Source organism: Mauremys reevesii, linkage group 10 (assembly GCF_016161935.1).
Source record: "Mauremys reevesii isolate NIE-2019 linkage group 10, ASM1616193v1, whole genome shotgun sequence".
NCBI lineage: Eukaryota > Metazoa > Chordata > Testudines > Geoemydidae > Mauremys > Mauremys reevesii.
The window spans coordinates 70,457,504-70,474,621 of NC_052632.1; the positions used below are offsets into that span (position 1 = coordinate 70,457,504).

The 17,118-nt window shown below is 44.5% G+C and overlaps 1 protein-coding gene across 3 annotated transcripts in view; it reads left to right on the plus strand.

Annotated features, from left to right (window-relative positions):
• The first annotated feature begins 13,407 nt into the window (after positions 1-13,407).
• The window catches only part of LMTK2 (lemur tyrosine kinase 2), an 81,532-nt gene continuing 77,821 nt past the window's right edge, over positions 13,408-17,118 (plus strand). The window contains exon 1 of one of the 3 annotated variants that reach the window (XR_005585373.1): positions 13,408-13,756. Coding sequence is in view for 2 of the 3 variants with exons in the window: in XM_039490963.1 (XP_039346897.1) it covers positions 13,603-13,756 (154 nt within the window). In the remaining variant the exon portion in view is untranslated. Of the gene's footprint in view, positions 13,757-17,035; positions 17,067-17,118 lie in introns of those variants that run through there. The other 2 variants (XM_039490963.1, XM_039490964.1) reach the window with 2 other exon arrangements.

The following is a 17,118-nucleotide window of genomic DNA, read 5'->3' on the forward strand; positions in this document are numbered from 1 at the left end:
CTACGTCTTTTATACATGGACCAATCAAGCTCTCTGCTATGGTATGGGCTTCTGATGCTTTTGCTACTCGGTAGCTCACGCGGTATGATACTTCAAGTGCATTTTCATTATCAGTACTTGCTTTGGATATAAAACTGGTAATGTCACTTTTCCTCTCAGCTAATTTTCGCTTGAAAAAAATCAATAAGCTTGTCGAGTTGTGCAGGATGCCTAGTTTCTAAATGGCGCAGAACTAGAGAAGGTTTGAGGCTGCTGTTTGCTAGAACATCACCACAAATCACACACGGTGGTTTTGGACGTTCTTGATCACCAATGCATATAAAGCCATATTGTATATAATCATCGTCATATTTTCTTTTCTTTGTAAGAGACTTTCCAGGACCATCATGATCATTAGACTTAGATTTTCCACAGTATGGACTTGAGGAAACACTAGCTGATTCTTGCGTCTTTACACTTTCCTTTTTCAGCCACTTATCCATTGAACTTGTATAGAAAAGTTCTAATAAAAACAACACAGAGAGACTGCTAATAACCAACAAACTGGAAAATGAGAAGATTCACTCAAGTCTCACTGAAGCAAACAGCACTCCAGAGAGAATGGCAATTACTGAGGCACCTTACCACTGCTACACTGGCTACAACGTGCTCCCGGCGAGTTTGGCTCGCAAACAGCTTTTCTTCCGCCATGAGGTCTCTTCCTACAAGGGTGTCCCGTGAGGGACAAATTAGCTTGGACCACCCGCCACGTACAGTGTGGCTCCTGCTCACTCTGCCCTCCATACCAACTTCCCTTGTCTGACAAGGACAGGGGTCTGAGCTGCCACCTGCAGGCCTGGGGGGGTCTCAGCTGCCACCCTGCCCACCACAGGGCTCAGGCTACTGGCCCCGCGCCACGGTCTGTGCTGCTGGATCCACACTCTGTGGGGCTCCTGCTGCTGGACTCCATTGATCGTCCCGGTCAACTGAGCTCCACTGAGCTTGTGCTGCAGGTCCCGCTGACTGCCGGGGCTTGGGCTGCCAGCCCCAACTGTCCGGCTCCGCTCTCCTTGGGGCTCGGGCTGCCAGCCCCGCGTGGAGCGCTGGGTTTAGGCTGTCAGCTCTCGGGCAGGCCTCGGGCTGCCAGCCCCAACTGCCCGGCCCCGCTCTCCCTGGGGCTCGGGCTGCCAGCCCCGCGTGGAGCGCTGGGTTTAGGCTGTCAGCTCTCGGGCAGGCCTCGGGCTGCCAGCCCCAACTGCCCGGCCCCGCTCTCCCTGGGGCTCGGGTTGTCTGCCCTGCAACTGGGTCCCACCTGCTGCCTCCAATGCCGGGGTCCTCTGGCCGCCATTAGTGAAATTTTTCTTGCGAACCCCCTGTAATGTTCTGCGAACCCTAGGGGTTTGCAAACCCCAGTTTGGGAACCACTAAAATATACTGATTTCAATTACAACATAGAATACGTGTACAGTGCTCACTTTATATTTATAACTGCATTCAAAAATAAAACAATGTAAAACTTTAGAGCCTACAAGCACGGCTGGCTCCAGGGTTTTTGCTGCCCCAAGCAGCAAAGAAAAAAAAAAAAAGCCGCGATCATGATCTGCAGCTCTACCGTCACCGCTTCAGTCCTGAGAGGGAGTGAGGGACCCGCCGCCGAAGTGTGCCGAAGACCCTCACCGTTGGCCACCCCAAGCAGCTGTTTGCTGGGCTGGTTCCTGGATCCGGTCCTGCCTACAAGTCCTCTCAGTCCTACTTCAACCAATCACTCAGACAAACAAGTTTGGTTGCAATTTGCAGGAGATAATGCTGCCTGCTTCTTGTTTACAATGTCACCTGAAAATGAGAACAGGAGTTTGCATGGCACAGTTGTAGCTGGCGTAGCAAGATATTTACATGCCAGATGTGCTAAAGATTCATATGTCCCTTCATGCTCCAACCATCCTGATGATGGATTCTGCTTGATAACGATCCAAAGCAGAGCAGACCGACACATGTTCATTTTCATCATCCGAGTCAGATGCCACCAGCAGAAGGTTGATTTTCTTTTTTGATGGTTTGAGTTCTGTAGTTTCCATATCTAAGTATTGCTCTTTAAAGACTTCTGAAAGCAGGCCCCACATCTTGTCCCTCAGATTTTGTACGGAAATACATATTCTTAAACCTTGGGTTGAGTGCTGTACCTATTTTTAGAAATCTCACATTGGTATCTTTTTTTGTGTTTTGTCAAATCTGCAGTGAAAGTGTTCTAAAATGAATATGTGCTGGGTCATCATCTGAGACTGCTATAACATGAAATATATGGCAGAATGCAGGTAAAACAGAACAGGAGACATACAATTCTCCACCAAGGAGTTCAGTCACAAATTTAATTAACGCTTTATTTTTTTAATGAGGATTATCGACATGGAATCATGTCTTTTGGAATGGTGGTTGAAGCATGAAGAGGAATACGAATGTTTAGCATATCTGGCACATAAATGTAAAAAACTTCTTTGTCTTAGTGATTGGCTGAACAAAAAGTAGGACTGAGTGGACTTGTAGGCTCTAAAGTTTTACGTTGTTTTGTTTTTTAGTGCAGTTATGTAACAAAAAAAAATCTACATTTGTAAGTTATACTTTCACGATAAAGAGATTGCACTACAGTACTTTTATGAGGTGAATTGAGAAGTACCATTTCTTTTATCATTTTTACAGTGCAAATATTTGTAATAAAAATAATAATATAAAGTGAGCACTATACACTTTGTATTCTGTGTTGTAATAGAAATCAATATATTTGAAAATGTAGAAAAACATCCAAAATATTTAATAAATTTCAATTGATATTCTATTGTTTACCAGTGCGATTAATCGTGATTCATTTTTTTGAGTTAATCACGTGAATTAACTGCGATTAATCGACAGCCCTAGTCTATATACATGTCTATTTAAACAAATATTGCAATAGATACTCATTTGATTAACTAGTCTCTTATTATATTTACGCTCCTGCCATACTGTGTCTGGACTAGAATTTTCTAACTTTGCACAGAGTTCAAGTATAACATTTACTAAAAACAAATGGAAAAGGGAAGCAAAAACCTTACAATACAGTATAGAGATGAAAGTTATGCAACAGAGAATAAAGACCAAGCCTCTGTGATTGTGTTGAATAAACACCTCCTGCAAGGTCATGAGTGCCCTTGGTTAAGTCAGTGGGAGTTGATGATACTTAGTACCTTGTCATATTGAGGCGATAGGGATATAATATTTTATTTGGGCCAATAGAAATCCATTTCAGAAACGGATACAAATCCAGATCAGAAACTGTATTAGTCAAGAAGATAAATACTTAAAGAAATATGCCAATGGCTTCAGGACTATTATTTAACTTATTTTAAAATTACTGGGCATTTCTAGATTCTGCAGACTCAATTTTCAACCAACATCCAAAAATGTGTATGCATAATTTTTGGGAGCACCTCTTTGTGTAATTATAGGGAGATATCTCTTTAAGAGACCCATTGCGGGGAGGTAGGAGTGAGTTGTGTCTGGGTCATTCTTGCTAGGCAGATTAAGCACTCCACATCCAGAAGCTTCTGGAATTGAATGTGGTAGTTTTGGGTATGCTCCAATAGGTTCCCTGTTGTTAGGGTCAGACTCCATGAGGCAAGCAGTCAGGGCAGCTGCTTTGCAGAAGGCCATGTGTCCTGTGTGAGTTGGGAGACGCTGAGCCCAGGAGCAGAAAGCAGGCTGTTGTCCCCAACTCTGAAGCATTTTCCTGCAGCCCCTCTAACAGGGAAGCCTGGGCAATGCTAATTACAGCAAAGGGAAATTGGGAGGGAAAAATAACTTCTATTTTAATTGTATGCTTTGAATATTGTTTTGATTTTAGCAAAACTGTTCCAGTTAAATTATCTCAGCTAGTCTGATTCACCAACTTTTCTTTAAATGTAGTAATGGGGAAAGAGTTGTTTATATTTTGCTATTCTCAGTTTTGTATTTTCTTATAACAGGGTTTCTGTATACAAAACTGAGTGGTTAATCAGTTAGCTGACTGGCTAGCAGTGATTTCAGCAGAGGAAGAGTGCATGGATTTCAACTGAAGATTCTTACAAGCAAGTGGAAGGAAGATGTTGTTTTAGACTCAGCAGACTGTGTAGATTTGGTGATCAAAGACTCTAACTGAGACGTTGGTGAACAAAACCTAAGCTTTTGGGAACTCTCAGTTCCTTCTCACTGTATTTCTGTGGGGACTGAACTGTTCAGATTTTAATTTGTTTTCTTTATGTTTATGTATAACAGTGACGGTAATGTCTGTGGATTATAAAATAGCCATGTCAAGCTGTAAAAATTAGATTATGTGTTTCTTTAGCATAAGATTTTATGAAGTTATTTAATTAAATTCATTTCTTTAGTTCCTTTTGGGACTTGAATGGGGGGAGGTTGACCCTGTACAATTCTTGCTGAAAATCTTTAGAAACTGAACTCTGGGTCTCCAGCTACTTTCTATGGGAATTTTTTTTTTCTTAAGGTACTGGAGATGGTAAATGAAGTGAACTCTAGCCCACCCAAAGGTTACATTTGCATGTGCAAAACTAGGCATTTGTGTGCTCACACAAATCAGACAGTTCAGCTCCAAAGCCAGTTTGGTGTGAGGGGCTATGCTTTTGAAGGATGGCTGAACATTAGGCCTTAAATACCAAGATTTTCTTTTGTTAGTTTTGAAGCTACTCTTCCATAGCCAATTTTTGTGGGGATCCATAAACCACATTTTGTGTTCTCATGCTGGCTCTGCATAGCAGTTAACTATGAAACCCTATCCCCAGAGCTGTAAAAACACTATCAAGCTACTCTGAAGCCAAAGAAATGAAAGTTGTTGTTAAGCAAAGTCAGCCATGTTAACTTCAGGCCCATTTAAGATAGATGGGAAAACAATCTGTTTGTTACATTGGAAAAGACAAAAATAAGTGGAAAAATATGTTGTTTACAAACTTCTAAGGATGTGTTACAAACAATAAAAAGAAAAAAACCTACACTGGACAGTCTATTTTTATGGGGGGAAATTCCCAATATCATTCAAGCTGATGCAAAATGAATGAAAAGTCTAAAAGTTAAAACAGTGATCTGGGATCAAGGAGATCCAGGGGCCACTCCCAGTTATGCACTGATTCTCTGTCTTCTGCAATTACTAATCTTTCTGGGCCTGATTCTCAGTTACTCTATGTCTCCTACCTTACCTAGCTGGAGGAGAGCTGACCCTTCTTCCAGCCCAGCTTCTCCAGTTTATACCAGGGTCTAAAAAAGCCCTTGTGTAGCCCCTCCATCCTGCCTTATGTATAGGAATGGAGCAACTGATCATAAATAATGTATGGAGATATACCTATCTCATAGAGCTGGAAGGGACCCTGAAAGGTCATTGAGTCCAGCCCCCTGCCTTCACTAGCAGGATCAAGTACTGATTTTACCCCAGATGGCCCCCCTCGAGGGCTGAACTCACAACCCTGCGTTTAGCAGACCAATGCATAAACCATTGAGCTATTCTTCCCCTCTTTCTGTGTCTTTTTCCTCAGCTGTAAAGTAGGAATAATAATACTTATGTACCTGTCAGTGGGGTCATGAGGCTTAATTAGCAGAGGCTTAAAGCATTCTGAGATCCTCGGAGGATATTGGAGAAGTGGAAAATGTTTACTCAAGTAAAATAAAAAATATTAATCAAATCAATAATAAATAATGATTTGCACTTCTATAGCAAGGTGTAATGCAAATATCTCCAATTGCTTCAGAGATATTAATTAATTTAGTCTCACAATACCCCTGTGGTGCAAGGAAGTATTATGCCCATTTTACAGATGGAGAAAGTGAGGCACAGAGAGCTTAAGTGACTTGCTTACAATCACATTGTTCATCTCAAGGACAGCTGGTAAAATAACCCCACACTCATGACTCCCAGGTCTCTGCTCTAGCTGGTAGACAACACTCCTTCCAAACCAGTAACATTATCAGAAGCATTTAAGAAAATCTGCCAGAAATAAAACACTACACATCCCTCAGTTAATCCAATTATCTCTCTCTAAAAAAAGGTTTTTCACACCTCCCACACATAACAGCAAATTGGTGATGTTAACAGTGCATAATCAAGAAACAGGGGGCTGTGCTATTGGGTAATGTATATCCCATTCTGTGGATGAGATTTTTGTTTCATTTTAATAAATATAAATGTTTGGAAATGTTTAATTTTTAAGCGTCTTCTGGACGATTTGTCATAATACTACTCATTGTATTAGCCTAATATAGTTGCTACACGTGTCTCATTGCAGAAACATCTGTAGGTAGATTGTACAATTCCTGGTGATGGTAGGTAAGAGGGTAGATTTTTGTATCTTTGTTGCTCTGATAGTTATTTTTCTGAAGGCAAAGAGCAACATGGGCAAGTAGTTAAAGCATGGGACTGGGAGTTAGATTTCCTGTATTCTACTCTGGGCTTTACTGACTCACTGTGTACTTTATTCTGACTCACAGTACCTTATTGTATCACAATTAGAAAATGGCACTGGGAAATTTTGCACTCTGACTAGTACCTCTGATGATATCCTAGCATAACACCCAGGATATTGTTGTAACTTGGCATCTTACTGGTTTAAAGGCCTGACGTTCAGTTTTGATAGGTGGATTGTGCAATAAATGTATCTGCTGTATCTAAGAAACACTAACTGCTTGTGGTCTCACTGCTGAAATGAGAACATCCTTATATTGTAAACTTATGAAATGGCTACAGATGTATCTATAATCCTATTGTATGAGGCACCTAGACACTATGGTGATTGCCACATTAGACATGGCTACACCGATATGTAGTAGATGTGGTCTTTTATCACATCTGCAATGATAGTGCTGTAGTCTGGATAATAATGATAGAAAATGTGGACCCAACACAAGATAGAGGGAGACAGACAGGCCCCAATACAAATGTCCTTGTGACACAAGAACCCACTCAGTGCTGCTAAGGGGGTACAAGAATATCCTGATTCTGGTATGTACATTCTGGCTACCGAAGAATGTCATGTGAGGTCATAAATGAAAGCCAGGGACACTCTGGTCAGTAATATCATTGTCAAATGTATGTACAGATACTATGTAGGAAGTTACATATCTATACTGAAAATGTTTTAAAGTCTGTGTGAAGGCGGGGTTGACAAACAGGTTTTCAGTCAGACAAAAGATGCTTATTCACCTGTCTGTTTGGCAGCATGTAAATTAAGCATTGTAAGCCAACACAATGGATGAACATTCACATTCGAAATCAACAGGGAAGAGCACACAGGTAAAACAAGCAATGGTGGGGTTATATTGTCTGTGAGTACATACAATTAACTATGGAGATATAAGGAGAAGGCAAAAAGGATACCCCCTTATCCTGCACCTAGGAAATAAACTGGTAGTATGCTGTATATTCATGAAAACGGGATCACAATCAGCTTTGGCTGAAGATGCTGCAAAAGGCTCTGGGTGAGCTAAACTTCTTTAGACAGGAGGTTCACCTGTTAAGTTTAGTCTCTAGAAAGCATGTTATGATTTTGTTTTATATGTAATCTTTTGTGTACATTATCCTTACACACTATTTCTTGAAACTTTGGTAATAAACTTATCCTTGTTTTCACTATAAATTTACCTAAGTGCTGTGATATTAAGCAAAGTGCTGATCCTGAGTTGAATCATACAAGCTGGTGTGTGCACTGTTTCCTTGGGGACAGCAGATCTGCTGTTTCTGTGAGTGTTCCGTGGATATGAGGCTGGACACTACAGGGGAACACTTAAAAGGCACTTGGGGACTAAGAGAAAAATCAGGCCCAGATATTTGAGGGTGAAAGGAACTGCTTATCCACCTAGTTCCTCTCCTTCCTAAGGGTAAGAATGACTAGTTGACAACAGTTATGTCTGTGCTGTATGTAGCCTTGTAACTATTATGATTTTGTTTTCTGTGTACTGCACTGTGATTGGTCCCACTTATTAAGGGTGTTACCCACTGTAAACTTCCTCATCAGGGACTATAGTGGTAAACTAATAATGCAAAAGTCAGGTGTTCTGGCACATCACACCTCAACCCTCTGGGACATGCCTTCTACATTACTGTCCTTTGGACATTTCCCTGTTCCTCCCTCAAGTCATGTCTCTGGGCAGAGTTCCTCTAGGCCATGTCCACCGGGACCCTGGACGCCTTTGAGTAACAGTGGATGCTCTCTGCTCAGTGTCCCCCTCTGGATCCCTGATTTTTATTTGTTGCCTCCCGAAATTATATGATGCCTGGGTCTGGTGGCTCCTCCCCTTAAGAAGAAGTGGGACGGGGGGACTCCTGCGTATCCCCAGTGCTTCAGTAGGTGCACTCTGATGGGGTGTCTACCGCACACAAGGCCTGACTAGATAAAAAAAAGCCAATTAACTCGGTGACAGGCTGCACCTGGAGGAGAGTCAGGGCTGAGAAGGCCTAATGGCTGATGAAACCCAGCTGGGGGAGGAGCTGGGCTAGGCATAAATAGAGGAAGTTGCAGGGGGGAGGGATGGGATTCTACAACACTTGTTAGAGAGGAGGGGTGTTGGTGAGAGACAAGGAGGAGTCCTAGGGGAACAAACCCTGGGATCCTGCCTGAGATACAGACTTTGGCAAGAACATGAGAGAATGTGAAGTAGCCACAGGGAGTGGAGGAGGCTCCAGTTGTAACCTGGGGTAGGGTGGACAGGTATCTGGTTTTTTAATATAAAGTCTGGTCAAAAAGGGGACCTGACAGTGTCTAGCTAGATCTATGGACTGGAAACCCAAAGTCAGTTACTGTGGGTGGGGGAGGCACTTGGTCATCACCTCCACCATTCACTACTCTTACCTGCATCTGGTGGATGCATCTACCAGCCCCGGCTCTGCAAGTGAGTTCTTCCTGACTGGGGACGGGGGAAAGCAGTGAGCAATGAGGGGCAGAGGGTAAAAAGAAGCAAGTGGGGGGTGGGTGGGAGGGATGTCTTTGGGGAAGAGGTGGGGCAGGTGTGAGGCCTTGGGGAGGAAGTAGGGGGTGTGACACTCTGTACCTTCAAGCAGCACCCTGGAACCCCCATATTTACCACTGTCATATAATTATTATATGTTTTGTACAAAATATGCCTTGTGAGTAGGATGACCAGAGAGCAAGTGTGAAAAATCATGACCAGGGGTTGGGGGTAATAGGTGCCTATATAAAAAAAAGTCCCTAATATCAGGACTGTCCCTATAAAATTGGGATGTCTGATCACCTACCTACTTGTGAGGTATCATTTTAAAAGTCTTGATCTGTTGAACATACGTGCTATCAATGTTTATGAAGCTATGAAGTTTTACTATATGTGTGTTATTGAAATATGTTGCGAGTTTGAGAACACACACAACCAGCCTTTCAGGTACAACCATGGAGTAGCCAGAGGCGCTGATGGGCCATTAAAGGGAAGCCACACTCCCAACAACTATCCCAGGAACTGTATACAATGGAGATGTCTCAGAGAGAGTATGTATACAATGGAGGCTGCTTGATCCATGTCGTAGCAAAAGATCTTTCCAGCAAGCTGGAAGAAACTATAAAAGAAGGGGAGTCACATCATGACTTGGCCTCACTCCCCCCGCACAACTCAACACCTGGAAATAGGTCTGGGGGACAAAGATTTTGAACTGTGGAGGTGGTCCCAGGATGGAGGAGAGTTCCAGCCTGTGTATTGAAGATCTGTGACTTGTTTGTACTGTCTATAAGGGTGAGACACTGCTTGACCCAAATCCTGTTTAGTTTATAAAACTAAGACTATGAATCTGTTTTATTTCTTAGGTAATCAACTTTGATCTCTACGCTCACTACTTATAATCACTTAAAATCTATCTTTCTTAGTTAATAAATCTGTTTGATATTTTACCTAAAACGGTCTGTTTTGGTTGCAGTGCTTGGGAAATCTCAGCTCTGTGTACAAAGGCTAGTGTATGTCCTCTCCACATTGAGGGAGGGGTGGACTGGGTAATAAACTTACACTGGTCAGGCTTTGACCAAGTCAAGATGGTATATTCCGGGGGTGCAAGACTGGGGAGCTGGGGGAATTGGCTAGAGCCTCTCTATTGTTTGTTCATGAGTGGCTGGGAGAAGCATTCATGTAAATCAGTTGGGTGTGTCCCTGCCTGTGGATGTCTGTATAAGTGCAGTACCTGCCAGAGGGTTGTAGCTTATCACAGTGTGAGAGGGATACTCCAGGTTGGTGGGACAGAGGTCTAAACAGTCCCACAGTTCAGGTTGAACCCCAGGAAAAGGTGGGGTGGGGGAGGTTCCATCTCTCCTGCTGGAGTGTCTGGTTTTTAAATTATTACAAAGTTGGCAACCCTAACCTGAGGGCGGAGGGTAGGGGACAGAAGACATAGGAAAGAGCCCAGGGAAACACTGACAGGGTTTGAAATGGGGTAGACTGTGGTTGCTGGGGCACAGGATTCCTGGGCTGGGATCTGGAGTAGATGGTGGGCCTGGGTACCCCTACTAGACATTGGGAAAGTGGTACAGTCTGGGCAGTGAACTGGAAGACTGGCTGGGACAGTTAGGGACTCTGATACCTGGAAGGGGAATACTGGCAGGAGGCAGATCCAAGCCTCAAAGAGGGAGCACACTGCCTCATAAAGAGGGAGTAACCAGACCCCAGAGAGAGAGACCACAGGGTAAGCAACTGAAGAAGGGGGCATCAGACTGGTCAAAAGCTAAGCTCCAATGAGCCACAAGGAAGTGTCCCTGAAGTGAATAGTGAACCCTGTCACATCCACCTTAATATGTCTAGTCTGTCTGAAGGAGCAGCTGCAATTTTCTGAGGTAGAGTTAATGTAGTATATTAGAAACGAGACACACGCTCTACTCTCTCATGGAAAGGTTACCTTTTGTTCTTTTCTTGTTTTGTTGTTTTCCCTCAATCTAAAATAAGTCATTCAGATTGAAGCTATAGGGTTATTTTTTCCATGTACAAACAAGGTCAATTTGTGGGTAATATTATTCCACAAACACATTCATTTTAGGGCTAACTTCTGCCCTCCAATGTCTGAGACGTGCACTGATAGTCAAATAAAAGATGCTCTGGAATGGTTTACTGATGGTTTTTAAGAACAGACAACAGACAGTATGGAGCTTTAACAATACAGAAAAAAAAATTTCTGCATAGCACTGTGCAAGCAAAATATTTCTGAGAAAAACTAATTAGAACACCTTAAGAATATGGGTCAGTTGGTAATAAAATTGATGCCATCAAGCCAGTGATAGGATATTTAAAGGAGACACAGAATAGTTGGAGTTGAAGTGGATCCTCTTTTTGGGGCAAAATGACCTTAGAAAAAAACTGCTTCAAGATGTAGGAAGGATTTGGGTTTGTGTGTTGTCCTGGACATAATGTCATAATTTCCATTTAGTTCATATAACTTTGAAGTCTTACCTGTGCAGTTAATGAATATATCTTTAGACAATTTGTGCTCTGAAAGCCATTATCTAATCTTGATGTAATTAGCCTTTTCTGCTGAATTATTGGGAAACTGGGAACCTAATTTGCTACCCATATCATATATCTCAACTTTTCCTCATTATATATATAGTACCTCATTTATTAGGAGTAAAACCCCCATTTATTACACTTAATATTGTCACTTTGCTTTTACTTATTGTAATTTTTAAATTTCAGAAGAATTATGAACCTAAAACGTAGGAACCTGTACCTTATTTCTACATCATCTAGTGTTTCTCGTTTTCATGTAGAGTGTCCTTTAGTGAGGTCATGTTCAGCATTAGAAATCTACATGCTGTAGAGACGGTATTAAGGTGTGCCCGTCTGTGACTGTCCTTGTTGTCACGCTGCTCCCCTGTGAACTATTCCTTCCAGGGGTACAAATAATCCAAGTTTAGGGGTAACTGATAGGGTGGAGCTATATGTGTACTGTTGTCCCTTTCTCAAGCTGAGAGGCTGGTCAAAGTTTGGGGCTCTGGGGATGTTCCAGTGGGGAAGAGAAGTAGGCATTTCTTTGCTGTTTATTTTAGCTACAGAGAATGTACACAGTGCATTTGACCCCGGGAAGCCAAAAGAGTTTAAACTACGTCCAGGTCTAGGCAAGGCCCAGCTAGCTCAGGCAGATGCTGACCAGTGGTGGCACAGGCACAGGCAAGGTGTGACGAGAGGGACTACACCACTGCTAGTGACATGAGGAGAACCTTGGCTTCTCAGGGGATGGCTCCATGGTAATAGGGGTGCCCGGGGTGAAAGTAACTTAAAGGACTTATCGATATGCCGGAATCCTGAGCAGGGTGTGTGGCCTCAACTGGAAGAGGCGGGGCCTTTAAATATCTGGGCCCTTTAAATCAAGATTTAAAGGCCCCGGGGCTCCAGCTGAGATATGCGGCTGGGAACCCTGGGCCCTTTAAATCACCCCGGAGCTCCCAGCTGCAGAGATGGCTGGGAGCCCCAGGGCTCAGGGGCAATTTAAAGGGCCCGGGGCTCCAGCTGCTGCTACCGCAGCGGAGCCCCGGGCCCTTTAAATCGCTGACGGAGCCCCAGGGGCTTCTGGCTGCTGCTGCTATCCCAGGACTCGGGTGGAGATTTAAAGGGCCCACAGTTCCGCTGTGGTAGTGGCGGCTGGGAGCCCCTGGCTCTTTAAATCACCACCAGAGCCCTGCCACTGCATCCCAGGGCTCTGGCAGTGAGGCCCGGGGCTCTGGCTGCTGTGGGGAGCCCTGGGCCCTTTAAATCACCGCTGGAACCCTGCTGCCGCTACCCCAAGGCTCCAGCAGCGAGGCTCGGGTGGCTATTTAAAGGGACCAGGACTCCGGCCTATGCAGGGAGCCCCGGGCCCTTTAAATCGCAGGCCTGGCGAAGCCGGTCCGGTCCGGCACAGTGTTCTGGCTCTGCCGGTACGCCGTATCGTATCGGCTTACTTTCACCTCTGGGGGTGCCTAGCTACCAGAGGGGACGTGTTGGTGGCACGTGCTAGGGAACTGAGGCCAGAGGAGACAGTGGGTCCTGGCATCCCACAACAGGAGGGGTCAGGGAGCTGGGGTTCCCCAGAGGGTACTGCTCCCCCCCCCTCCCTCCAGGGGCGCTGCTCTCACTTCCCCTTCCTCCTTCCAGGGGGCGCTACTATCCCCCCTCCTCCCACCAATCCTCTTTGCGCACCCACCTCCTGCATCTGCGGTGCCCTAGTCTCGAGTTAGCTCCGCCCCTTTGTAACGCAGTAGCCAAATCCGAAACGCCCACTGATTGGTAGACCTGCTTGTCAATCCCGCGTACGCCCCGCCTCACTTCCCTGCTCGGTGCGGGTTGGACGGCTAGCGCGGATTAACACCGTCCATATCCTACTCCCGCCTCCGGAGCGTGAGGCTCTGGCTGATTGGTCCGTGGGAATGTCAATCGTCGATTAGCTCCTCCCCTGCTGGTCAGGCAGCCCGGAAGATGGCGGCGGCTGCGGGGGCCGGTTGGGTTCTGTGAGGGGAAAGGGGATTGCGGGGTCCGATGTCGGAGACCGCCGGGCCGTGGCGGAGGGGGGAAGCGGCCGCTGGGGGCGCTCGCCAGAGACCCTGAGAGCCAAGTCCCCGTGTCCGGCGTTGAACGTTGGGGCCTGGAGCGGGCGAGATGCGGTGGCAGCTCTGGGGGCGCTGCGGGGGGAGCGGGCAGCGGCGGGGGTCGCTCCTGCCCCTCGGACCCGGGCTCGGACTCAGGCTTTTTTCCCTCTTGCTGCTGCTGCTGGGAGGTGGCGAGGCGGCTCCACTTCCGCAAACAGGTGCAGGTGAGAAAGGGGTCGGAGGCGCCTCGCGTAAGGGGGTCCGGGGCCAAGGGAGCAGGCGCGGTGGGATGAGGGGCGAGACCTACTGTGCGGGGGGGTTGGGGGAGGAGGAAAGACCTGCTGTACGCGGGGGCTGGGGAACGGGTGGGGAGAGACCTGCTGTGAGGGGGGAAAGACTTGGTATCCAAGGGGGTCAGGGGGGTTGGGCGGGGCGGAGAGACCTGCTGTGCACGGGGACTGTGGGGGAGGAGAGATCTGTTGTGTGATGGGGTTACGGGAGGGGGGAGGAGGGAGACTTGCTGTGTGTGTGGGCTGTGGTGTGTAGTGGTTCGAGGGGTCTGGAGGGGAGTAAACTGGGAGGAGCAGTGGATGGGGGTGAGACACACACCATGGTCCTTGCTGAGGGTGTTCATTGTGATTTGGGGTAGGACAGGAAGGCTGCGGTCTTGGGGGCTAGGTGATCCATGGTGGGGGTGGGAAAGCAGGATCAAGAGTATCCAGTAAATTCTCCCAATATAATTTTGGTAACATTTGTGCTATTTGGAGCCAGGGAGGAGCTGCTCCCCTTCCTTGTTCCACCTACAGGGTGTCACATTTAGCTAGGTATGTTGTTATGGTATGTGTTAAGGGTTTTATCTTCTCTGAAGCATCAGGTACTGGCTATTGACTGAGTCAGAATCCTAGATTAGATGGTCCAGTGTTCTGATCCAGTTGGGCAAATCCTGTGCTTGTATCATTATTAAATGGTGTCTTACTTTATTTATCTAAGTCTCTAGAGCTGTTGAATTTTGTGGCTTATTCCATCTATTTCCACAGTTTTAAGTTCTTTGTATGGCTTCTACCCCTGTGGCCCACAGCTATGAGACCTTTGCATGATTCTCTCTTTTTCTAATTTTGGGAATGAATCACTGAGACTAACATGCAGGGGTTGGAGGCGCCCTAATACATATTTTGCTTACCCTGTTTCTGTCCAGATCACTGTAATTTTTTACTTATTGCTTGTAGTTTACCTTTGCCTGTCACTTTTGTTTGCTGGCTCTCAGCCTCCATTGGGTTTTCCTCCTATTTTCCTGTACACAAATTAAAAATATGGATTTGGAAAAAAAACCCTCTCTATGTTGGTAGTATAATTTGGTTTTTAAAATCTTGCTAGTGGTGATGGGAATGATGCAGTTTATTTTATTTATTTATTTATTTATTTATATTATATCAGGGGCTAGACGCTCTAACTGAGCCTGGGACCCCATTTTGCTAGGCACTGTACAAAAGCATAGTAAAAATGGTCCCTGCCCCAAAGAGCTTTCAGTTGAAATAGACAATATGGTCAAAGGGTGGGAGAAAGGGATACAGCATGCAAGCAGAGATTGGGATCTGATGGACAGAGATTAAATGATTTGTCCAAGGTGCCACAAGAAGTCTGTAGCAAAGCTGGGGACTGAACTCAGTTCTCCTTTATTTTAGGCCAGAGCCATAACCACAAAACCACCCTTACTCCTGAATTTTCTTCTGAGTAAGCAATTCTAAATTGTTTATAAACCACTTTTTTAGTTCTCCTCTTCAAATATTCATCTTTACATAGAAATTGGTAAATCAAATGTATATGCTTGTTAAAAATGGAATGGCAATTTTCTCATCTGTGAATTTTTTGAAGATTATCCAAATAGGATAAATTTGTCAACAGGCTGTATGACTTCTACATGGCAAATTCAGTGTTGTGATTTTTTTCCCTTCCTTTCTTAACTGGAATGTGGGGTTTGTTTTTCTAGAGTGATCTCAAAAGCAGAGGACTTTTCCTGATTACATTGGACTCATTCTCAAAGTATCTCTGCTTTGTTTTTTTTTAAGTTCCTCTTTACTATCAGTATTATGCAGTATATCTTACAAAGCTAGAGACTCAAAACATTAGTTTTTAGTGTTAATAACAAGCTTCATCCTCAGTCTGGAAGATTGGGGCCAAAACTGAATAGATGCTATATGGGATATAGTAATAAAGATGTATTAATAACTTAAATATGATGTGCCATGTACAGTGCAGTTAAAGAGATACTAATGTATAGAGCCCTTTGCTTGAGAAAAGAAGTTATTACTGAATGGAGTATTGTAACTCTGCATGAATTCAGTGTTAGACTAAAAGGCATTGAATACTTACTAGACTAGTTGAACTCAACCTTTTTCATACTGGGAATGCCAGGTGTCAATAGGTCACAACCACCACTTCCCATTTTGTGATCCCCAAGTTGAGTTTTCATATTCTGTTTCTAGGGGTAAGCATTCAAAGCAAGCCAGTGCTGATCAGTGTAGTATTCTGCAAGAGTAGAGGAATGTTCAACATGGAAAATTCTTGGCTCTTCTCTGAGCTTAACCAAATGATTGATTTTTTTTTTTATTTTATTTTTTTTTGCCATGAGAAAGTCAGTGAACTTTGGTGTGGAAAGGGGAGCTGCTGATGTTGCATGACCATTTCTTTGCATAAAATGGTGGAGGCGTGCATTGGGCTTAACTTTTAATAAAGGTCAGAACTGTTACAGTCTCATAGTACCTTTGTCAGTTCCACTGGCATCCTCTTTACTTCCAAAGCTTCTCAGTGTATTCACTGAACAAAGTGTTTAAATGGCTTGGTGAGTAAGAGACTGGCTTCTAGTCCCAAGGCACCGTCAGTGTAAATATCAGTACAGCAATACCAATCCAGCAGCAAGAGTCAATTGTTGGAAAGCTTCTCTTTTTCTCCTGTAGCATAACCTGTCAGTGGACAAAAAAACTGGCAGTCCTCATGTATGAGCCCTTTGTACTTGCACCGAACAAATGCTAAAAGTTGGGTAGAAGACCCATCTGTAATTTTATCCTGTTGTATTGAGAAGCGCTGTTCCCAAACATCTGCAGCCATGTCACAAATTCATCAGTGACTGCATCATGAAGAGAAAGTGTTTTGACTGACTGACAGCAGTAGATTCCAAGACAACATTTAATGACATTTGAAACACAGTCTGTAGTGTTTCCCATGTTATGAAGATAGCAGCTTTCATTATTTGCAATGACAAAGTATGATGCTCGGGGGGCAGTCATGCTTATAAAATTGATGTTGTTAAGTCATATAGGTTTGTAAATCTGTAGCTTTTGCTTGAATAATTCAGTTGGTTTCTTTCATGAAGATGGATGATTGGTCTCCAAAGAGCTCAGTTGTCCCTCTTTTTCATGTCTGTGTGTATGCCTCAGAATCCTTTGCCAGCTATTGTGACTGCTTCTTTGAAGAATTTTGGTAGCTAACAAGCATTCTGGGGTATGTGTGTGCATGCGTGCGCTGAGCCCATGAGAGGTAAGTGAGGAAGGGGTGGGAAAAAGTGCTCTGTTGCCAGGCTGTCTTGAAC